This window comes from Phyllostomus hastatus, unplaced genomic scaffold (genome assembly GCF_019186645.2).
Source record: "Phyllostomus hastatus isolate PE091 unplaced genomic scaffold, TTU_PhHast_1.1 phas_scaffold_1674, whole genome shotgun sequence".
Lineage (NCBI taxonomy): Eukaryota > Metazoa > Chordata > Mammalia > Chiroptera > Phyllostomidae > Phyllostomus > Phyllostomus hastatus.
The window spans coordinates 3562971-3588052 of record NW_025334011.1 but is presented as its reverse complement, the minus strand read 5'-3'; the positions used below and the strand labels follow the sequence as shown (position 1 = coordinate 3588052).

Below are 25082 nucleotides of genomic sequence, written 5' to 3'. Positions count from 1 at the left end.
ATTTATTTAGAGTGAATGAAAAGCCTTCAGAGAATAAGAGCTTAAACTTACTTTATATTCTGTACATCTTACCTCATTATTGAAGGAAATCCAAGTTCTGGCTTAAATGAATGGGAAACATCCAATGGGTTTCTCAGTTTTTACACTACTGCCACTTTGGGCTAATTCTTTATTGCAGGAGGCTGTGCATTGTGGAGTGATTTGTAGTATCCCTGACTTTTACCCTCTAGATGCTAGTAATATCCCACCACCACCCCTCCCTTTACTCTTCAGTTGTTGCAACCCAAAATGTCTCCAGATGTTTCCAAGTGTTCCTGGGAGAAAAATTTCTGTGATTTGGAGCCATTGTAATTCTCTCTAAACTGCTTCAGTATTTTTAATTCAATATATGGCTTTCATTTTGATTCTACTGTTTTAAGTCAGTTGCACATTTCCAAAGTCTCAAATTTTGACATCTTAAAAATTTTATTAGGGAAAGTATCATTATATTGTGAAAAGATCATCAGACTCATTTTCAACTCACTAAGTGATCTGAGTTAATTAATGAACTATCCTGACCTTTTCCTAAAAAAGAAAAGATTAGAATCATAAGTTTCCTGCCCATCCTACCATCTAATTAATGAAAATCAAATTTAAAAATATAGTAAAATTATTTGTAAAGGAACAAACATTATTACAATAATAGTTATCTTTATTAGAGAAAGTATGGATTATATCTTAGAGAAAATATGGTACTTGGATGTGAAAAACAAGATTTTCATTCAAGAGGGCCACTCATTTTATATTTCAGAATTAGTAAGAACATTAGAGGCATTAAGATCTGTTACCCACCAAATCTCAATTCCCCTAAAATTATCTCTTGGGAGAACTAATCAATCCCATCTTTTAAATGTCAGTACAGAGATTTCACTCTCTTCTAAGACATCTAATTTCAGTGAGACCATTCATTCAGTCTTTCAATCACAACCATTCGTACATTCAAGAATTTATTAAGCACCTATTTCTTAAGGTCTACAAATGCGTCTTGATGTTGAGCTGGTTTTGCCCTTCTGTAATTTTACTCTGCTCATTACAATCACTTGGAATAAGTTTAATATCTTATTTTGCATGAGAGATTTTCATATATTTGAAGCCAACTATCAACTTTTCCTGAAAGAATTTCTCTTCTTTAGGATGTCTTGGTTCCTTCAACTGTATTTTACCTGACATCATCAAGACCCTTGTAAGCCTTGTCACTGTTCCCTAAATGCAAGGTCAGAATTAGTGTTATTGCACATGGTCTATCAAAGACAGAATAAGTGGGGCCCTTAGTTTTCCCATTGTGGTCACCATATTTCTGATAATGCAGTCCCATTGAATCTGCTTTCATTAGTTGTCTCATTAAATACTGGGGGTTTATTTAGCTTATATTAAAATTAAGTTACTATTTTTTTTGTACTGCTGGAAAGCAGTGTATTAATAGGTTTATTTGTTCTGTTCTGTTTCATTTTCATTTTTATTTTTTTAAGATTTTATTTATTTATTTTTAGAGAGGGAAGGGAGGGAGAAAGAGAGAGAGAGAAACATCAACGTGCAGTTGCTGGGGGCCGTGCCCTGCAACCCAGGCATGTGCCCTGACTGGGAATCGAACCTGTGACACTTTGGTTCGCAGCCAGTGCTCAATCCACTGAGCTATGCCAGCCAGGGCCTTCATTTTTATTTTTTACCTAAAAAAAGATTTTGCACTTGGCTCTTTGAAAAGTTACTGTGTTAGATTTCACTCATCATTCAAATTATTTCACAATTTTTTGTTTTCTTATTCTTTCATTCAATCATACCTCCCTGCTTCACATGACCTGAAGAATTTCTCAGATGAATTAAAGCAAAAAAAACCCAAAATAATGTTATATTAGCTTATTTACTAAGTGACTGAAAATTGAGTCGCTATTTCCAGGATTAGTTATTTCACTTTACTTTTTAAATTTTAATAGTTAATTTTTTAGTGTATTTTTTCCATTACTGTTTATCTCCCCATACTCTCTTCCTCCTCCATCCACCCTCCTCCACCCCTGCCATGTCCACACTTTTGTCCACGTCCATGAGTTCTTTTCTTTTTTGCTCAACCCCAGGTCTGTCAGCTTGTTCACGACCTGTGAGTCTGTCTCTATTTTGCTTATTAGTTTTTAAATATCAACTTCACTCATAAAATTACAAACAAAAAGGAAAAAGAAACCCATTTCTCCTTCAGTGAGTCAAAGCTCCATTTACTTTGTGCCCTTTGAGATTCAAAAATTAAAAATTACAGAATGTATTAAAAGTGTTATTATCCCCATCAGCCAGGATGGGGAATGAAGTCATTGGAAACAATACAAGCATTGAAAGAGACACAGCATGACAAGGAGCATGACCCACGGTCTCAAAGTCACAGCTAAAGCTGAGGTAAGTTGTACACCAGCTGGGTCAACTATTTAAAAAGATCAAATGTGACCAACCTAAACAGTCTTGCACGTTGTATTTACTTCATCTCTGAGCTGAATTTTCCATTTTTAGAGCCAAATGTATTTTATGCAGGGTGGGACAAAAGTAGGTTTACAGTTGTTCATATGAAAAATAATATAATAATTAATAAATGATGATACAAGAATAAGCTGTGTCTTATGTACTCACAACAGCAAACTTACTTTTATCCAACCCTGTATTTTAAAAATAAATACATCATTATCATAAAGTGTCCATTAATCCATATTCTGATGATTTACGGCATATTTTTAGATATCCTGATGTCTACTTGTGTCTAACAGGCCCAGTGACTTCCTATTACATCATATCAATTTTATTTTAGTATTTGAACCTCATTCCATTCCCCATCAGAAAATCTAACTGTGAATCCATGGTGAATTTATCTATCTTTGAATATAAGCAGAAGTTGGAAGAGTATTTTATAGTGAAATAAACTTTAATTTATCTTAGAAGGAAGCTGTATAGATTAGTGATACAAGGATAGGTTTGGAGACAAATGAAATGAATTTGAATCCTGGATGTGGCTTTTAATCACTAGTTTTGTGATTATGATTAAGTTATTCAACAATAAGCTGCAGAGGTCCCTCCTGGTAAACTGAGGCTCACAATATATAACTTAGATGGTAAAGACTTAGCTATGTGCTTAAAGAAATGAAAAAATAAATTATGAATTATTAACCTTGGTAATGTTTGGCACAAGGTAGTCACTCAACAAAATAGCAGCTATAAGAGACCGGAAATAAGAAAAAAGAACACTAATTACTCCAGTAAAACAGATTTCCACTGTCATAAATGACTATTGACAAATTTCTATGTTTATGGTGTGATTTGATTTGTGTATAAAACATGTTTATGACCTGGCTGGTGTACCTCAGTGGATTGAGCGCGAGCTGCGAACCAAAGTGTCATAGGTTCGATTCCCAGTCAGGGTACATGCCTAGGTTGCAGGCCATGACACCCAGCAACCACACATTGATGTTTCTCTCTCTCGCTATCTCTCTCCCTTCCCTTTCTAAAAGTAAATAAATAAAATCTTAAAAAAAACAAAAAAACATGTTTATGAAATAAACTACAAAAGACAAATACACATACATATGTAATTTATAGTAGGCAGTGTGTTTCTATGTATGTGCTTTGTGAGGCAAAACTGTTTGTACCTAAACTGGTCTTTCCACATGCTGTTTCTTTCCAGTGTGTGTGTGTGTGTTTTAAAGAGGTTTGAAGTGAATGCGCCTCAACTGACTAATAATGACATGGTGTCTTCTACGTGTATGGTTCTTTGTATTCTCAGTATGGTTCTGCCAGTGACTCAGCCTACTGTTTATATCAGATGAGATTACTGATTCAGTTAGTTGGTTAAGTGATTCAGTGACACAAATATAGCAGATAAAGTCAGATCTTAGATGGAACTATTTAAAAACCAACTGGATTATAAAGCGTATACTCTGATTTTGGAAAAATTATGTTTTTAAAGTTTAAATCAACATTTAGAATAAAAACTATAAGCATCTGGGGAATTTTCCCATTACATCTTTATTGTCAAGAATAAAAACAGAACCCTGAGTATGCATACCATACACAGAGCATTTTCCAACTCCAAAAAGATAGCATCTAACATGCAGGTGACAAAAATACCAGGGGGTAGAAATGATGTTTAACATTGGGCTTGTGGTTGGCTGGGACAGTCAGTGTGAGATAGGTGAAATTTGACATTGGTGTTCTCCATTTTTTCTGTAATCTTTTGTTGTTGTTGTTTTTTACTCTCCTATACGCCACATCCTCATACTATTTTAACAATCCCCCGAATAGAGCATAATTATTTAATATATTTCCCTTTCTAATTGTATTTGACTTTAAAGCAGACCTGCAAAGCGGACAAATTAAGTACCTGAAAAGAAATACACTAAAATCAAGTGCCCCAACCTGGGTCTTCTGGAAAGCAGAGTCTGAGATACAGATTAAGGGGTTATCACTTATTTTGGAGTTACAAGCTCTGGGCTGTAAGAATGAGGAAAGAGGAAATGAAGTAAAAAGAAGGAGGCAGAACAATGCAATGTGAGCACCCATCATGCTTCGGACAGCTCCAAAGTGAACCACAGAGACAGAAATTTGCTCAGATGACATGTTCACTCACACAGCTCTGTAACACATTCAAAAAGGAACTGTGCCTTGAGTGAGTCCATGGAAAAAGAACAAAGGAGGAATTTGTCTGTTGCAATCACTTTCATCATCCATTTCCTACTGGACAAAATTTCCCTTGTAGGGTGCTCACTCCGGTTCCACAGTGAGTGAGAAACCAGAACTCATGTCCTGGGACATGATGTTGTATCCAAGTCCACAAAGAGGGGTGACTTGGTATGGGTAGGGGACAGAGAAGGAGACAATGGAGGTAGTTGAAAGGGTCTTAAGAGGTACACAATATTGGTGTTCCAACACAGTGAGGTTTTGGGGCATCTCATAGAGAACCATGTTCCAGGTCAAGGAGGGATTTGGGGGGAAAATCACAGGCCCCCATGAACTGCCTATTCAGTGAAACTGAGAGACAGGCCTCTGGATTTTCAGGGTCAGGAAGGGAAGCAGAGACAAGGACAGAGAAACAAGAAGAGGATTTCCAGAAATAGTTCATGTCCATTCAAAATTAGAAAAGTAGAATATGAGCTACTTTCTCCTCCAATGTAAAATTCTATTCCAAATAGTAGAATCAATACTTGCTGTTTAAGAAAGGCTAAGAATGATGGATAACACTTTTTCTTAACTCACAAAAGTACTCCATGATCGTATTTTTAAAGCTCAGAGTGGGAAGTAATTTAGCAACCTGTCAGATGTAAACTAACTCATATGTCTGAAAACTGTCAGGACCACAATAACGCATCTGCCAGTAAATCAACCTCTTTTGTTTTCACCATGGTTGTTACTAAATCTGTGACAACAATGACTAAACTGAATGGGATGCCATAATAATCTAGAGCTAGTTTCTTAGAAATCATCAGGTGTCAAAATTTGACTTTTTGATTCCTATTCCTTTATGATAATACCAGATCAGACAGTCAGACATTGTGATAGTTTAAATGAAAAGCTTGAGGGCTCAATGAATTCCATAGTAGTTCAAATGGAAGAGGCAAAAAGTACTAAGGAAAAAGAGTAGTTTGCTTGGGAGGATTCTCCAAGTGCAAAGTGAGGAGGAATAGTGGAGCTGGCCTTTGGATCTAGCGGTAACACAGCCTTTGACCCACGAGGAAACAGTCATCAGACTTAATGGTAAAGAAAAGACCATAGGGTTTGGAATAGCTGCTTAACTAACCCTAAGAGACAAAACAAACAAAATACAGATTTTAGGTCCATAAAACTGAGTTAGGATAAGCCAACCCAATTTAATGTTAATTCATTACTATCTTTGTTGATTAAACTATCTGTAGAGACCAGATATAAGCAAACAGATGAACAAATAACTATTTTTAATATATCTTAATATATCTTAAGTGCTAGGTATACAAAAAAGTGAATTCTACAGGAATTCTAAAAAGAGGCAATGTGTTAAATGAAAACATAGGGGAAAGTTTCACTGAAGCTGGTAACTACACAGGAACAAAGGTAATGAATGACATAGAGATGGGCTCAGTATGTTTGGGAGGCAATGAATAAAGCTGTCCCACTGAGGTAAAAAATTATACAAAGGAGAATTAAGAAACAAGGGCCTTCTTGATATGTCCAGTGAGGATGTGAAATAATTCAACTGATTTCCTTGTGTGACCTGTGAAAGTAAGACTCATTAAGAAATAGTCACATTTTTCCAGATGAAGCTTTACAATGTCTGTTCGCCACATCCTGAAAGACAGATCCCCAGTTAAGGATGTGACTAGTCTAGAAAACCATTCATTAAGTATTTAATTGTGGTGAATGCTGTTGGATAAAATTAGTTACCAAAGAATGGGATATGTTTTCTTAGTTATGCTTTTGCAAAGGCAAATGAGAAGTATAGTTTATTATTCTTGTGTGTAGTTTTATCTCAAATCTAAATGACACTTCCAGTCACTCTTTTTACACTCCACTGTAAATTGTCATTTGTTTAAGAAAAATTAGAGGATTTTCTCACAGATGTTTTCTATTAATAGATGGCAATGTTAGAAATGTGCCTTCTGAAATATTTGAAATTTTGTTAATATAATTTATCAATTATAGTCATGCTGGGGATTTTTCCCTTCACAATTGGATCCCAATTGATAATTATTACCCTAATATTTAGTAAGATACAAAGAATGCTGAGATTTTAAGGCAAAAACTGAGCCTGGAGCATAGGATTGGTACTGTACCCCAAGATGAGGATCATGAGAAAACATGGTCACTTAACCTAGTTTTGAGGGGGAAATCTTAACTGATTTTTAAAAGATCCTTTGATTTCCCGGGCCCCCAAGTGCCCTAGCTTTCTATTTCTTCCCAGAGAAATCTGCTGACAATTTCTTAGTTTGAACTTCCACCTACCAATTTCCAGAGCATTCCTGAAGTGCTGTAACATCATCCTGATTTCTTAGAGATGTGAGAATCCTTAGTCGTCATTCAGCTCACCTCCTATCTCACTGAGGAATCTCCTCTGTACAATTTCCTGTCAGTGCCATCCAGACACACATGCCAGGCACGGGAAGCTCAGCACATCCCAAGTCAGTGGGTTTCACTTTTTTAAGGCTCTGCTTGGAAGAAAATTCCTCCTACATAAATGTGACATTTGCCTTCCTGGAATTAATTAATACAAGTTGTGCCCTCAGAATTAAACAGAGAGAAACTTTGTTAAGATAAATTTTTAACTATTTGAAGTTGGCTCTCATAAACCACAACATTCTCTTTCCTACCGCCCACTCCAGCTTCTATTCTCTCAGCCCCATGTGTCTGTGTGTGTGTCTGTGTGTTTGTCCTCTTCAGTCACCACCAATCACTCGTCTCTCATCTTTTAAGAGTCCCAATCATTTCCTCATAGCTCACTCATCAGTGGCATTTCTTGAGCCTCAGCCTCCTCCATCTCCACAGTATTTGATATAGTTGACCTTCCCAACTCTTACATTTACAATCCACCTCCACTTTTGGATTCCTGAATTGTCCTTCCCTTTTCACTCAACTCTGTCAGCTCTTTTTCTGACTTCCACACCATAAATATGGGTTCCATCAGCACTCTACTCTCAGTACTTTTTTCATTTTCTTATTGTGTTAAAATAAATGTAACATAAAATGTATTATCTTAACCATTTTTAAATGCATGGTTCAGTAGTATCATTCATACTGTTGTTTAACCATCACCACCACCCATCTCCAGAAACTTCTTCATTTTGCAAAACTGAGTCTCTAGACCCACTAAATAATAACTCCCAAATCTCTCCTCTCCTGGCAACCAACTTCCTACTTTCTGTCTCTATGATTTTGATTTTGTCTCCTTTTTATATAATGCTATTCAATCACAAAATACCCATGAACTAAGTATCTGAACAAATATTTCCTGAGGATTTATTGTGTGGTAGACATTGTGTTAGATCCTGAAATTACAGTGAACTAAATTATTCATTTATATTTTCATTCTTATTTTCTAAGTAGGTGAGTGTCCAAACAGGCTAGTCATTAGAATCTTCTATAAAGGTTTTTAAAAATAATAATAATAAACTTTATTTTGAAAGACAGGTCTCCCCCACTATCTAAAAGTAGAATATTCTTATGAAAACTTTCATAAGCTGAAATGGCATAGAGTAAAGAAGCAATGACCTTAGAACACACCTTGCTCATGGATATACAGAATAAATCGAGATGAAGCACAGATGCTCACAGACACAGTAAAAAGCTACAGGGGCTTGAAGCTAAGATGGTGCATGTAGTTCCTGTAGTTCTGGGGTGAGAAGCTTGGTGGCACTCTCACTGCTTCTTCCACTGTAAGGGCTGGCTGCAAAACACTAAATGCTATTTTCACTTTTCACCTTTTTCACAAAAGCAAAAACCTTTGAATTTCTCTCACTTATCAAAAACAGGTACTAATGTATCTCTTTTGTAAACATGAGGTAGTATAAAGTGAACTTTTGAAAAGTGAAGGATACCTGTAATTTTAGATTTACAGGAAGGTGCTAAGTATAGAGCATTCCTGTACACCCTCATGTACTTTTCTTTCCTCTGATGCATCATCCTGAATTATCATGGTACATTTATCAAAACTAAGAACCAACATTGATGCATTACTAGTGACTAAACTCGAGGCTTTATTCTGTTTTCACCAATTTTCTATCAATATCATTTTCCTGTGTCAAGATTCCTAGTGTCCTCTGGTCTGTGACAGGGGCTCAGTCTTCCTTTATTTTTTTATGAATTTATTAACAATTTTAAAGAGTGCTGGTCAGATATGTTGTAGAATAGCTGTCAATTTTGAGTTTGTCTGATGTTTTTGTAAATATTGGACCAGAGTTTTGGGTTTTCAGAGTGAATACTACAAAGAAATGTACCTCTCATCACATCGTATGAGGAGTACGTGATAACTACATGGTATCACTGGTGATGTTAACCCTGACCACTTGGTGAAGGTACTGTTTGCCAGATTTTTGCACTTGAAAGTTATTATTTTTTTCCTTTTTATGCCCTATTCTTTGGAAGCGAGTAACTAAGTCCAGCGTATATTCAAAGAGGACAAGGAATTAAGCTCCACATTCTGAAGAGGCAGTTTCTACATACACGATTTGCAATTATTCTGTAAGGAAATTTTTTTCTTCTCCTGGAAAGTCTTTATACAGTTATATTTATAGGAATATATTTGCCAGGCTTTAGTAGGTCTGGGGAGAAGCCTTATGACGTGCTTTTTATATTCTTAGTGAGAGCAGTCAGGTTTGGGTTCCACCTCTGCTCTATTTGAAGTCAGCTTCTATGCATACTTCCAAATGTTCACAGACATTTGAATGTTTCCAAAATAGTTCACATCCCCACAGGGGGAAAAGGCTGCTCTAATTTACATATGTATCATAAAGTGTTCATTTCTCTCAGGTTAGCAGTCTCAGAGACAGTTTTACTTCTTTCTCCCCCTTTCTTACCTACACATGGCTTGCCATTATATCCTATTGAATTTATTTCTTTCTCTTCATTGCCTGGTCCAGACTTTCTGGGCTAGTTAACAGCAGCTTTCTCTTTACTTGCCTCTTATTATATTAATCTCTCTTTTTCTTATCTACTCTGCACACTAAAACCAGTATTTAAACCACCACATGCTCTGTATTATTCCCCTACTGAAAAATACTACAATAGCTACCCATTATCCATTAGCACTGCAAGTCTAAGAAAGAAGCCCTCTGACATGACAATATTAAGTTAAGTACAGCTAAATGAATAAATAAACCCATGATTTTCCAAAGAGGAAAATACCATTCTAGTAACTCAGCCTGTTATACAACCAAATTGGGCACCAAATAAGGCTGAACATAAATATTATTCAACCTTTTTGTCACTGTTTTGGAGTCAAAGCTTCTAATCTATAGGTCGGATAAATAATATACTACATATCCTCAAAAAATGTAAAGAATGAATACAAGTACTTCATGGCCATTTGACTTAGCCTTGGTGATAAACAAAGTATGTTATTATCTAATTGATGTGAATTAAGATTAAACACCCTGTCTCTCTTCAACCTTCTAAAAAATTGTCTCCCTATTTCTTTGGATTCTAGTAATTAGAATTCATTTGAGCTACAAGATTTCTTTTTCCAGATACAGATATGCCTGGGAAAGCTCACAGTCATTAGCAATACAAAGCATACCCATTTCAAAAAGACAGCTTCCTTCTTAAATTGTAGTTGGGAGTACTCCTGACCAATGGGACTGCAGATTCTTTGTGGATCCGGGGGTCTGTCGGAACAATTTTGGAAGTGTATCGTGGCCATGGCTTAAACCTGAACTGCATGCAGCCCGGACTTGGGCTTGTCTGGACCCTCCTGGGAAGTCACTGATCCTAATGGAGATGTTTACAAGCATAGTTCATGGATCACAGAGGGTGACCTGGGGGTACAGCTTGGTGCCTGTCCCTCTGACTGTCCTCTGGCCCAGCCTCCTAGTGACATTCATGTCTGTGTCCTGACATGAGCTGACTACAATGAAAGGGTGAGAAAGAAAATAAGATGAAGTGTTCCCACCAGGCTGTCTGTGCACTTAAGGAGCACAGGAGCCCTGGGAAGAGTGGTCTCCCCAGAGAAGAAGCATGCCAGAGGTCTGGGCCGCTGGGATGGACATAAGGACTCCTGTCCTTGGCACCTTCAGTTTTGGCACAGACATTTGCAGGCCAAACACCAGCAGGGCACTGCAAAGTATGCCAGAGGTACTGGGGTCTTCCAGAAATTTTGGGGAATTTCCACACAGCAAGATAGAATAGACAAATGGCAAAAACTGGTGTGTAACAATTGTTAATATGCAAGTATGGCCTGTGAAACCTGAGGTTTTAGAAAAGAGGGGGGAAGCTAAAAAAACTCCAAACTTTCTTTTAAGTCCAAAGTACAGTTGAAGAGGCAAATCCTAAAATCTTCCAGTATTTGGGGCTTCAGTTGCTTCGTTTGAATGATGGGGATTTTACCTGCTGCCACCTCCTGCTTTGTAACTCCAGAGCTAGATATTACATCATGAAGACATTCGTGCTTTCAGTAGAACTTAAAACCGGCTTACAAATATTAATGTTTTAGATTTCAATAATGAAAATATATTTTTTACTTTAAACCTCACTCATTTTTTGAAAAGAAACATTTTCCCCTTTTTCACTTGTTATAATTTTAGCATTATTGTTGTATAGCAAGTGGATGAGAGGGAGAAACTATAAACAGAATTGCAGAGAATGATCCAATTTCTTTAAGATGAAAAACTCACTTTAAAGAAAGTCATTGCCCTCCCAGGATCAAGCCTCCTGATTTTCTGCCTGATGGTAATGTTCACGTGAAACAAAGATCCCGCGACAAAGTAAATGGACGTTAAATACTATGGTAAAAAGATTTCCTTTTAAATTTCCCAATGGAAATGTTGGTTAAAGATCAGTACAGTGTCAAGTTGGTAAGAACCTTAGTCTCACCTGAAGCAACCCCTTCATTTTACAAATGAGAAAAACAAAGCCCTGAAACCTCTAACTTGCAGACATCTCAGAGTCAGGGAATGAACGGCAGAGTTGGAACCAGGTCTTGCGTCTGCTCAGTGCCAGTTCTCCAGGCACTTTTCACCCTCACACACATGCACATGCACGCACGCCAGTGCATCACACAGAACATTGCTCACATGCCTTTCAAAAAAGAAAATAAGATGTGACTTAAAGTAGGAATGAGACTTAAAAGTAAAGTGTGTGAGAAGGAAAGAGGACCACTTTATGGAAACACTGATGCCAGCGCCAGCAAATTATATCCTTTGTCATCTTGCAAAGAGTGGAACTTTGGGGGATTCTAAAGACTGAATTCAATTCCCTATGTCAGACATTCAACAGGGCAGTTGTGCATTTAGGTAGCCCTGAGTGCACAATAGCACTAGATTAGAGTTTTGTTGTTTTTCATTTCTGCTTTTTGACAGGGTTTGAGGAGAAATAAAGCACTGTGTGGCAGTAAAGGTGGAAGGATACCCATTTACCTGCAATAATCATTTCTACGATAACATTTCTGCCGACACATATCCCCAAGTTAGGCTTGAATTAGCTGGTACCTGGATCACAGCTAGGAGACTACCAGGCCTCTGGCCCACAGCCCCTCCCCACCACACACTCCTCCCCAATGACAGACTGACCACCCTAAATCTTCGTTTGCATCATATCACTCCCATACCCAAGACCTATGATGATGTGTGTTTAACTGTTTATTGATTCCTGTCCAAATATTTTAATGGAGCTTTTTTTGGCTCTTCATAACCTGTCTGCCTCTCATAAATTCTACTTTCTGGCAGGCTGACTGACTGTCTGATTTCCATTACCGGCCCTTCACTAAACGCTATTTCCCGCCTCTATCGTTGGCCTCTTTTCACTACTCTTTCCAATCCTACCCAAGCTTCAAGGCACCCACTCACATCCTCCAAGCGGCAGATCTGTACCACCCCATTTCTCACTGTTGAAGCTTTGGTAGGAGGCAGCTCTCCCTTTCCTGGCTTCATGAATTTTTCCCTTATTGTGTCATATCTGTCAGTCTTGTATTCTCAATTTCAGCATAACTTCTTTTAGGGAAGAAATCACATCTTAGAAAGTATGTCTTAAGCCCTCATCCCACCCCCATTCCCATATGCTCTAGCATCTTGCTGACTGTGGCAGAGTCTCAGTAAATACTTTGAGTGTTGGACAGTCCAGATGAGGTGTAAGGAGAAAATGCCACCTTCACCCAGTACTGATAAAGTGTCAGTACTGGTTCTGGGACTAACTTTCAGGCCCATTGCTTTTCTTGAGGCTCCACATCATCACTCCACCACTTAATTGTTCCTGACTTCTTACTCCTCTGCAGGATTTGTTAAATCAGCCTTTTCTCTCTAACCTTGGCTGGAAGTCTGATCCACTTCCAACCAAGGTCACAACACCTATTTAGCCACCTCTCTTCCTCCAAGAACACAGCCAAATGAAAGTTTCCATTTACATTCCACTTTGTTTCCCTCCATAAGAAATCCCAGGCCTCCTTAGACTTGCAGCTGCAGACACTTCAGCTGTGAAGACTCCTCCTCTCACATTAATGCCCCAAGCCCAGGTATCCCTATGCCTCACCCCAGCTAAGCTACAAAATACTGCTAGTTTTCCTTCTCTTCATGCCCTCAAAATGACCAGGATGTGGATGGGATGCCTTGAAGTAGTAGGATTTTCCTGCTACCTTATCACACTGGAGAGGGAAGCGAGCCTGGCTCCCAGCTGCAGAAACCTACCCCAGCACCTGAAACTCCAGCTGTCTCTCTGCCAGCACTGACTCCCAGCCTCTAGCGGGTTCCAGGCATCCTGCAACTTCTCCTCCTACCAGCCACTCTCCCTTCACACCAGGTGGCCACTCCTAGTGGTCCTTAACCTAATAACCCAGATTAAACCTTGGAAGTTAAGAAAAGTTTTGCCTCCTGTAATTTCTCTTTAAAGTAACAAAGAATATCAAAGGGGGACCCCCAAAAAACCCAGAATCATCTTCCAGAAGACATGCCTCTTATAAGTACAGGCTTCCCCTGCTAGGTGAGTGTTCCAGAAACCCATCTGCATCAGTATGCCAGCTGGCATCATTGTGAGAGGCTGCGATCAGGCTCCAGTGAATTTTTTTTGAAGACTCTGTGAATGTGTTTTCCCATTTCATGATGTGCACCTGCCCGCACCATGCTGAGCGTTCAGCAGTTTTTGATCAAAATGGCATGACCCCATGCCCCAGCCACCCTATTCACCTGATCTCACACTATGCAACTTTTTTTGTTTGTTTCTCTGGATGAAAAAAGTCCTCAAAGGAAAAAGTTTTGCTGATGTGGAAGAGGTGAAACAAAAAACAGCAAGAGCACTAAAAGGCATCAAAATCAATAATTTCAAACATTGTTTTGAGCAGTGGGAAAAAGTCTTGGTTGGTATATTGCATCAAATGGAGAGTACTTTGAAGGTGACTGAAATTCAAACATGTAAGAATAAATACACAATTCTTAGAAATAAATTTTAGTTTTGGGGATCCCCCCTTGTACAGTCACACACCACCTAAGGAGTTTCAGTCAACAGACTACATATTGACAGTGCCCCATACAACTATAATGGAGCTGAAAAATTCCCATCACCCAGTGTCTTCGCAGCCATCATAATGTCATAGAGTAACACATTACTCATGTGTTTGTGGTGATGCTGGTATAAACAAACCTGCCCTGCCAGTCTTATAAAAGTATAGCACATACAGAACACTTGATAATGATAATGATAATGATAATAAGTGTTACTAGTTTATGTATTACCTATACTACATTTTTAAAAAGATTTTATTGATTTTTTTTTTAGAGAGAGGGAATGAAGGGACAAAGAGAGGGACAGAAACATCAATGTGTGGTTGTCTCTCACACACCCTCTACTAGGGGCCTGGCCCACAGCCCAGGCATGTGCCCTGACTGGGAATCAAACCTGCAACCCTTTGGTTTACAGGCCAGTGCTCAGTCCACTAAGCCACACCAACCAGAGCCTATACTGCACTTTTAATCATTCTTTTAGAGTTTGCTCTTTCTATTCATTAAAAAGAGTTTGCTGTAAAACAATATGCTTTGCTACACTGGCAGAAACCTCACACATCTTATGTTCACCAAGTGTCTTGATTGCATGATTTCCCCTTGTGTTTGATTTAATCTGGTGTTGTGTACAGTAACATGCTGTACAGGCTTCGCACCTAGGTATGCCATATAGCCCAAGTATGTAGTAAGCTCTACCACCTAGGTTTGTGTGAGTGTGCTCTGTGATATTCACATGATGATGAAATCCACCAACAACTATGTCCCAGAATGCACATCCTGATCTAAGCAGCACTTGACTGCATTTCAAGAAATGATCCATGTATTTCATTGGTGATGACCTAGTGAAACATGTCATTTTTTTTTTCCTTTGCTTCCCTATCAGCAACAGGAGTTTCAGGTCTCAGAAGCTGTCTTTTCTCCTCTTGCTTTTTCCAATTGCCCCAGCAAGAAATAGGTGTAATAATTCATTCCCAAGCCATGGCCAGTTCTACTTTCTCCAGAAGTCCTCTCTCTCCTACCTCTGGCACACACACCAAGCAAAGATCCCTACACCCAGCCCTCACTCCCAACCCACCCTGTAAGCCAAGGAATTCCTTTTCCGACTCTGCCCGGGATATCTTTCTCGTCCAGTCTCCTATGCTCCTTCTTTGGTAGCTTTCCCTCCCACCAGTTCTCACTCTCAGCATGGCGACCCCACTGCACCCCAAGGCTTTGAGGGCACCCCGCACGGTTACCCCGGTCCTCCTCTGTGCGCCTACAATCTGTAGCACCAGTAGCTGCGCCCTGGGTCGCTTTCTCCCTTGGACCGCCCCGCTCGCCCAGAGACAGCCCTGACAGGTGCCCAACTGCCGGACCCTTAACTTCGCCCTTTCGCAGTGGTCCAAGTTCTCTGGCCTGTCCTTGTCAGCTACAGACCGCCCTCGGGTCCAGATGCCAGCGCGGATCAGAGTTCCCTCCGCCTGTGACTCCACCCCAGACTTTCCTCCTGGGTCTCCAGCGCCCAGCGCGGCCACTTACCCAAGGCCAGGAGCCGTGGCAGGGAGTTGGCGCCACTGTCCGGGGCGGTGGGGTCCATCAAACCCGGGCTGCGGGGCCGGGCAGGCCCTAGACCAGCCGCCCGCCTCTTTCTGTGCGGCTTTTCCAGGCCACCAGCGTCCAAGGGGGCGCCTGGAAACGAATCCCGGAGCCAGTAGGAAACGAAACTACTCTTCAGGCTGGAACCCTGGCTACAGGGCAGGCAAACACCCAGGGCGGCGGCCAGCAGCTCCCTGAGTGTCTCTGGGAGGAGGGAGTCTCCTATTTATTCTGCTGCTTTGCACACACCCCACCAGCGAGGCGCAGGACGTGTTGGTGGTAGTCTCCAGGTTGTTCCCACCCAAATTAACCCACACCCACACTCAAGTTCATATTGGGGCTGCCCTCGGGCCAGCTCAGCCACTCCACCTGCTGGGTCGCACCTGACTGTTCCAGTCCCTCCGCCTTGGGGAGTAAACAGGGAAGCAGCAGGAAAGAATTCACTGGAGGGGTGGCCGCTGTGCCCGACCGGGCCTGCAGGCAGCCCGGTGAGAAGCGTGCGCCGAACTCCAGGAACCCGCCAGGCAGAATCAGAGACCCAGATGTGCTCTGGAATTTCTAACTTCCTTTATTTCAGCCAATTACTGGTCTCTTAGAGGGATCAGATCCAAGAAGCACTGTGGTTAACCGCAGGCATTTGACAATTTGCAGGCCTTTTCATTTACATATCATTTGTTGGCTAACTGGGAGTTTGGACTCACCAAGAGCTACTTCTTAGAAACTTAATTTTAATTTTAATTTATCCATTTATTCATTGTATTTTCAGTGATTTATTCAATTCATTTATTAGACCTGTAAAAATAAGGAGAGTGCGTTTTTGCCTGTGCCTATCTCACCACACGTCCTCTCTTCTGCAGAAGTGGAATCCAGTCCAAGAGTTTTTTGGAACAGAAAGGCATCCTCAGAGCTTTAAAAGACAGAAATCAGCATCCAGGGTTATCTTGGGGTTTAGAAAACCCAAGGTGGTGGGGTAGACTGTGGCTGCGCCCAGATGAAAGGAGGAGGAGCACGAGAAGCCCCGGGTTCAGTACCGCCTCCCTCCCTCTTCCTCTCTGATGTTCTCTCGCCCCTGAGGATCAGGGCCCTACGTTAAGGCATCTTTCGCTCTGAGATGACACCCTAACCAGCAACAATCCCGCTGTCCTCCCAACAGAACGTTATTATTTTATTTTTTCCACTGATGCTAATAAAAAATAAAGCACACCTAAGTGAAAAATACTAAATCTTTGTTTAGTATTGGGAAGTGCCACAACTTGGTGTAAATATTCATCATTCATGCTATTCAAATGGTAAATTAACTTTTTCAGGACACTAGATTATGAAATAGTGTAATTTAATATACTAAATAGGCCAAGTAAATTAATAGCCTTCCTTAGGGGCTTTATTTACTATCAGAAATAAAATAAGTACCCTGGAGAATATGCCTTCCAAATTTCCTGACACCAGAGGTTCAATCTCGTTAAGATCCAGCAACTTCCTTATCCCTCTCTCCTTCCCTCCCTCCCTCTTTTTCTCCTTCTCTTCTTCCTCTTCCTCCTTCTTTTCTCCCCCTCCTCACCTCTCTCTCTCTTCATTTACTCATGGAGGAAGGTAAATCTGGTATCCAACCATAAGCTTTGGAAGAGAAGAAAGTAAGAATTGACCTTCCTGGGGCCTCATTCTTGTGACAAAGTGTGTCTCAATGCTTTACATTGTAAATGGAGCTGTTGCTAAGAGAAGAGTGGGTCGGAGCTGCGCTGGAGTCATGAGGTAGAACTTGTGTCCCCAGCCTAGGGATGGTTCCAATGGTGTCTTGTCCATTCCAGCTTCAGGCAGGTAAAACCAGCCCTCCCAAATTCGGTATGAAGCTTAAGTGAATTCCTTTGGCAGACTTGTAAGCATCAATCTCTTCTCCTCCTACGCAGAGCAGACTTTAGCAGGAACACTCCCCCTCCCACCCTGTGGACAGGACAATATAAGCTTGTGGTTATTTGTGGGGCATGATACAAACAGACACACATGTAGGGGTAGAAAGGAAAATTTTGAATATATTCATTCTAGGTCAGCCTGTGTTCTCCAAATTATCACTTTATGGCATTTGGTAGTGTAGAGAGACATCCTCCTGGTAATGTACATTATTTAATTCAATAAGAGTGGGTGCATGAAAAGAAATATGAATGATGAAGGACTTTTAAAATGTTTTTATAGTAAAGACACACATTAAACATTATAAATTATTAAAAATTAATATTACAATGTGTGTAGAGGGCTTTCAAATATTCTATTTGAAACTATTGAATTAGTGTCTAAGGAAATCCAGTGAAAAAAATACTAGTCAAAAGCTATATTCAAGGGATTTTGTTTTATAATCTAGTTTTTCTGGGGAAAGGGATTATTACTGTTTTTTTCTTACCTATTTCATTATACCTTTCTTTTCAGTGTTTGGTGGATCCATTCTTTCAGATGTATGACTCAATCTGTTTGGCTTGCTCACTCTTTTTAATTGGCAACTCAATGTAAGTTTAGTAAATCTCAGATGTATTTTCTCTATAATATTATATCTACTAGTTTCAGCTCACCATTATCATATTTTCCTTTGACTATATTCATACATATTCCAGAAAGACAATTTCTGATTTAAACAAACAGATCTGCGCTTCAGTGGCGGCCCTGGTTGTAGGCTAAGTAGGAAAGCACCTAAATGGCATGACTTTAATGCTATAATGTGACACGGCCCTGAACACCCCTACCTAACACACCTGCCACAGTGGCCTCAACCTACATGGCTCCAGATTCCCATCAATGCAGACAGTCCTCTGGGTGGGACAACAGAGGTAGAATATTATGTAAAATTGTTTTAGGAGTTTGTTCAAACTAGAGCTGTGCCTCAAAATGTCTGGATCACAAATTATTCACCTCTCTAAGCCTCCGTTTTATTACCTATCAAATGTGACAGGAATGATTTGCACAGCTTTCATGATTTGCAATGCTATATACCTCTAAGACAAGAATCTTGGGTATTAGAAATTATTCAGTGTATTATAGTTGTTATAGTATTATAGCAAGGGAGACTAGTTATGGGTTGTTGCCATGGAGACTACTTCCAGCCTGGAGAGGATGCTGGACAGGGTAATGGAGATGAAGGAACAATTCTGCGTATATTTTAAAACAAACCCAATTGATTTTTCTGATTAACTGATTGTAAGTAAAAGAGAAAGAAGTTAGGATGACCTCAAAATTTTTGGCCCAAATAACAGAAAGAATGTAGATATGATTCACTGACAGGAGGAAAAAGCTGATTTGAGGGAGGAAATCAAGTGTTCTGTTTTGGAAGCGTTAAAGTCGAAATGCCAGTTAGACATCCAAGTGAAGATGTTAGTTGGACAGTTGACATTGAGAAAAGAGATCTGGGGTGGGAATTGTTCCTGTAAAGGTGTTTCAAGCCAGGAAACACTGAGGGAGGGAGTGGAAGGAGGAGAAAAGATAACACAGCATTGTGCCCCAACACACTGCAAAATTTAGAGGCTGGGGGAGCTGAGAAAGCAGAGGAGAATGAGCAAAGAGGGCACCACAGGCAGAACAATTCCACAGTGTGCACTTTCGAAAAACAGAAAGAAATACAAGTTTTCCTCCTGCCCAGTCTTCTTTTCATTTGCCTCACAACTATAAATTATTTTATTTTATTTTTTAAATATTTTCTTTCTTTCTTTCTTTCTTTCTTTCTTTCTTTCTTTCTTTCTTTCTTTCTTTCTTTCTTTCTTTCTTTCTTTCTTTCTTTCTTTCTTTCTTTCTTGAGGGGAAGGGAGGGAGAAACAGAGAGAAACATCAGTGTGTGGTTGCCTCTCACGTGGCCCCCACTGGGGACCTGACCCACAACCCAGGCATGTGTCCTGACTTGGAATTGAACCTGTGACCCTTGAGTTAGCAGCCTGTGCTCAATCCACTGAGCTATGCTAGCCAGGGCTGAATATTTTTAAATATATGCAAATACACTTACATTTCAACACTGGGTTCTTTTTTCCTTGAAAGATACAGAAAGGAAGAGGGCAGCTCTCAGTGACAGCCACACTAATCAGGTCAGAAATGGTTGGCACAGCCCCAGGTTAAAAGGCAAGCTGCTGGGGTCTGATTAGTCCCCTGTAGGAGCACATTCTGGAAGCCAGGAAGGGCAACGAGAACCTCAGTGAGATCTATTTTTCTTATCCTGGAGTAACCAACCCTTTCACATTTCTATAGGAAATGACATTGGGACGTGAGATGAATGGGAGTCCTCAATTACAATAAATGTCAAATCTGCACTTCTTCAAGGGCATCATGAATTTACATTCCCTTGTCTCAGGGAGACAGATTGCAAGAATAGAAGGAAAAGTAATCTTAGAAATTCAAAACTTTCTTCTTTACCCCTTGGCTTAAAAGTATTGTCAAATGAGGAAACCCTGCTGGGAAGTTGCCTGGAAGCTGAGGGCAGAAGACTGAAGCCTTAGGCTGTACTGCACAGACCCAGGAGAAACCTCTCCAAAGTCTGCTGGGGCCACTTTGACTCTCCTGCGCACTAGGTGCATCCTTTGTCAGGCAGGTATCTGTGGGGGAAGACGAATTTATGGGTATTTATTTCCCTTCCTCCCTTGTTAATACTTGTGGGACATGTATCTCAACACTGAAACCACACTTTTCAGTCTCTGACACAGAGATTAAACTACCTTTAGGGTCTGGCACAAAGAACACTTCCTTTTTTTACATAAATATCTTTCATTACAAAATCATAAGCATATAATTCTGTAACATAACAATATCACGCTCAAACACACCATACAACATTTTGGGTGAAATGTTCAAATTGCTGTCTATCTGGTGCAAGACATTCACATACCCTACCAACTATGCTCAATGGCGTTACTTCTGCTGGACCCTGTATCTAACCAGGGGTCACATATACCATGAGGTTTAAACAGTGTACAGACACTTACCAAAAAGCATCGTAAAAATAACAGTTATTACCCTTAGAGTTGTTTTCAGAATAGTTGTTGATATTAATATAATTCACAAAGTTGTTAAGGAAATTTATAATGAGCATATTAGAATAAATAAGTTAGGGTTCTATGAAAAATAGATCCAATGTTCCAAATCTAAAGAGTTTTCATCACCAAGACATCACAAAGCCTGGTTTGGCTTGAGAATAAGAATCATGTACAGTAAGACCAGGGAGCAAGGCTGCTTAATCACAGCATCTACCAAATTGAGGGAAAGTCCATGCTTAAACAAAATGATGTGGTGTCTGCTGTAGTCCTCCAGCTGAGTTTGGCTCAAGAGGAGAATCCATCCCCTCTCATCTAACCATCCACATCACCTAAAGAAGATCCACTTCTTGTCCATCTGCCCCCATGGTCGACGAAAGTTGTTCTTCCTTCTGATCCTTCTTGCTCACTCTTAGAATCAAATTCAGACATACATTGACCTGTAGCAACCCCTGTGGTTTCTCACTTCATTGGCTTTAGAATCTTTGGAATATAGTGTCTCAGGAAGAGATTGAGATATATCACCCATGGTGCCCACCCACATCTGAGACTGTGGTGACCTGGCTACATCCACCAGTGGATGTAGTTTTCCAGTGCAGTTTTGTGGGAGAGGCTCACTCCCAAAGGAGTGTTTCAGTTTGGGGCACATGGGCTGGAAAAGAGGCAGGTGGGAGTGAGGAAGGTGGGAGGACAAAATACCAATTAATTCCACCACCCCCAGAATCAGGGGAGTCTTTTAGTTTAGGCCTTTGACATTTTCAAAACTATGCCATAGAATTCTCAACAGATATCCCAATACAAGGACCTAATCTTATTTTATCAGAGGATTAACTTTTCCTTCTTCTCAGGACACCTTCCTGGAATGGAATAGCATGATTTTGCCATCCTCCCACCCCGACCTTGAGTCCTCAAGTCTCATGAAAGGCAGAAAATGTTAGATTTCACAACCGTTTAACTTTTTTTTTTCACACTGAACATAAATTATTTATTTACTTTATGGGAAATCATTTATCTCCAAAGAATATACCATTTTCTGTTTCTTTAAATAATTTTTATTCTTATTCTATTACAGTTGTCTCAATTTTCCCCCCTCTGCCTTCCTCCATCTATCCCACCTCCACTCCCGCTCCCACAATCAGTTCCCACACGGTTGTCCATCTGTGGGTCATTGATGCATGTTCTTTGTCTAGTCCCTTCCCCTTCTTTCCACCATTGGAACTAATGTGACCTTCACGAACTTTGAATGAAAGCAACTGGAATTTTAGGTGTATTTCCAAAGGGGCAATGCTGATAAGCCATTAATTTCCAGGGGACAGGAATGGAGGATCTCTCTGGCTTTTAGTGGGGGCAGTGTGTGTGATTTATTTTTCTTTTCACGTTTTAAAGTTTCATAGAGAAATCACTGGACATTTTCTGCCATGGAAGTGTTTTTAAATCCAAATACTGCTGAGCATAGTTAAGAGCATATTTACTTGGCAAAGAACAGAGCCCTGTGAGGTACCAAAGCAGGGCCTGGCAACCATTTTCCTGGCACAGGTGTGTGTTGCTGAATGAACTGAGGCTGAACAATCACTGCAGCCAGCAGCTGCTGGTTCAGGCTGCTTTTGGAGTCCTGCTTTGTGGGCGTTTATGGAAGGTTGACGACGTTTAAGGGAGCACAGCTTATATTTAAGTCAGGTGTGCTTTGAAAAGTAGGAAAGACCTTTCAGGAGCACAGTGGATCTGTCATCAAGTCCTGTTTCTTCTTTAACACCTCTCCTTGCCCTCTCCCCTCCCCCAGGCGCACAACACATGTGTCTGCCAGGCTCAGGGGGCCTCGGTTTTCTCCCTGACCTGTCATCTTCCTTCTCTGATCCAGTCTGCTCTCTCCCAGCTCATACATTCATAAAGTGCTTTCCAGTTCAGCTGTTACATGTACCATTCCATTTAATCCGTAAGAACCTTCTTCAGTTCTCTGCTGCCTTAAGTTTCAGTGTAAACTCTTCAGCCCACTGACAATTTGAGGTCTCTAACCTCCATTCACAGCCTCCTTGGCTGCTCCCCTTCATGTCTCTTCCATTGTTGCCATTAAATCTGCCCCTCACATAAAGTTTGTACATACCTGATCCTGAGCTTTTGATCTTGACATTTTTCATACCTTAATTGCTTACCGATCTACTGTAAACTTTTTTAAAAATCTGCATTTTCCAGAAATTTTTCCTTAGTTAAATAAGCACCTTTGCACTGATATAAGAATTTTCTTAGAGTTACCAAGTTTTGAAGATTCTGGAATCAACTCATTTATTGAGGACTTTGTTGCCCAGGCACTGAGCTGGAATTCCACATGTACTTTCTCTTAGAGCCTCTGAACAAGGTAAATGTTAGCATCTTCAGTTTGCAGATGAGGAAATGAGGCTCGGGCAGCTTAATTTTCCTCCCAGACATATGTGGATAACGAAAGGCAGAGCTGAAAATTAAACACTAATTTTCTTCCTCCCAATGCAGTGTTCTTTCCAGGGTTTCCAGAAGGCCACAACTGTTTATACAGTTGCTATGGCTGTTTTTGCTTGTCAGTTGCTCATTATTGTCTTGAATTTGTTTTACTGTACCAATTTAAAGAGAGAGATAGAATATCCTTTATTTCTTTGATATTTTCCAATGCCTACCACAGGGCTCTGGAAATAGAAAGTACTTGACAAATGAAAGCTGACTGATCAATTTATTTGCCAAAATACACCGATCTTTGCCTTTGAGGTAATTTGCAGTTATTTCTGGCAGCAGTTTCAACAAAAGTCCCATTGATTGGCATGCGTGCAGAAATATCTAGCACAGACCAGCAGTGAGCACGGCTGGTCATTAAGTCACCAAGCAAAACCAGGTCAGCCAGTTGCTCAGCAACATTTTGCCACCCGAAGGCTGTGAGCTGGCATCACCGGCATGTGCTATGTGCAGATCATGCCGAGCCCTTTGCAATTCCTCTCTCTGGTGGCCTTGAGCAATTATGTGTACTCATTATATAATATGAAGGAAGTTTAGTGGTTGCTGCTATCAATCAAAGGGATTGCTTGATGTCATCGGGGTGCCAGGTGCCACACCACACCTAGTGTGGAATGCCCTCCTGAAGTGCACACTGTGGTCCTTCTGGCTGCACAGGTGTGTGAGTCCTGCGAGCTGCTGGTGGTGACGTGAAGGCAGCAAGCCCGCCCTGGCCTGGTGCTGCTGGTCAGCTGTTTTCCCTGGGCGCGGGCTGCTCCCCTTGTCTGTTGTGAACCAACTCCGGGAATGGCTGCTTAGAGTTTCTGCACTGTTCCTCTGGACAATCCTTGTTTATTAACACTTTCTATGGCAAGGAAATTGTTACATGTTACTATCCCCAGCTAAAAATTAGGCAGCCACTACTTTGAAAGGTTAGACAAGAAGGTCAGTGCATTGCAGGACTGAAATCCTAGATACTGAGCTTTCAGAATTTTCTCCTTCAGGGAATGAGAAACCTTCTGGGGGCCAAATTCGAGGGAGGGTGTGCCATTCAGGAGGCATGCGTTGGCCTCAGGCTGAGAGCAAGTGGCAGCTACCTGCCGCACAGCTGGGTGATGGAGTGCCAGCGTGGAGGGGCCAAGAGCAAGGACTCTGGGGCAGAAGGGCCTGAGTGTGAGTCCCATGCCTGCCCCGCACTAGCTGTGTGGTTCTGGAAAGTGCCTTAGCCTCGGTGGGTTGTGCTTTGCTCTTCTATAAGCAAGGTGTTAGAATGGTGATGACGTCGCATGGCTGTTATGAGCATTAAATGAATTAATATGTATAAAGTTAACAGAGCAGCACCTGGCACTCAGTGGGTGCAATGTAAGTGTGTAAGTTAAACAAAAAAAGCAATGAAAGAAAACATTGCTATCTTTTTAATGCCTGCAGCCCATGGCACTGACAATCTTCACAAAAGGTAGACTTCTCTCTTATTCTTCCTATGCTTTACCCTTTAAATAGTACCAGCATTTCTGAGAGTAGGTTGGACATAAATCCAATTAAAATATGAAATGTTCTCATGATAATCCCCATTACCAGTCTCTAGAACTATCTTGGGGCCACAAAAGGATGACTTTTATCCTAGTACAGAGGGAAGGAAAAGCAGAGATGAGAGTATATTCTACAGAAATCCTGGCAGCAAAGTTAGGATTATGATTTTACTTACGAATGTGTAGTTAAAGTGAGAAGATTTATTAAATTTTTTCCATTTTTAACCTGCCACCACACAAAGTGCAGCGATTACTACTCTTGATGCCCCAAGAGATATGAGCATTACTGCATCAATGGGCGATGCTGCTTCATGGGGGCCCTGTAGACACCCTTCTGCCTGTAAGTGGAGGCCCTGAGCCTG

At 40.6% G+C, this 25082-nt stretch overlaps 1 protein-coding gene across 2 annotated transcripts in view; it reads right to left on the bottom strand.

The window, feature by feature from the left end:
• Positions 1 to 16197, bottom strand: part of BTC (betacellulin) — a 47454-nt gene extending 31257 nt beyond the window's left edge. Inside the window, exon 1 of one of the 2 annotated variants that reach the window (XM_045857898.1) lies at positions 15687 to 16197. In XM_045857898.1, coding sequence (XP_045713854.1) covers positions 15687 to 15744 — 58 coding nt within the window. In that variant the 5' untranslated portion in view covers positions 15745 to 16197. The remainder of the gene's footprint in view (positions 1 to 15686) is intronic. The other variant, XM_045857897.1, reaches the window with a different exon arrangement.
• Between the last annotated feature and the right edge of the window lie 8885 nt (positions 16198 to 25082).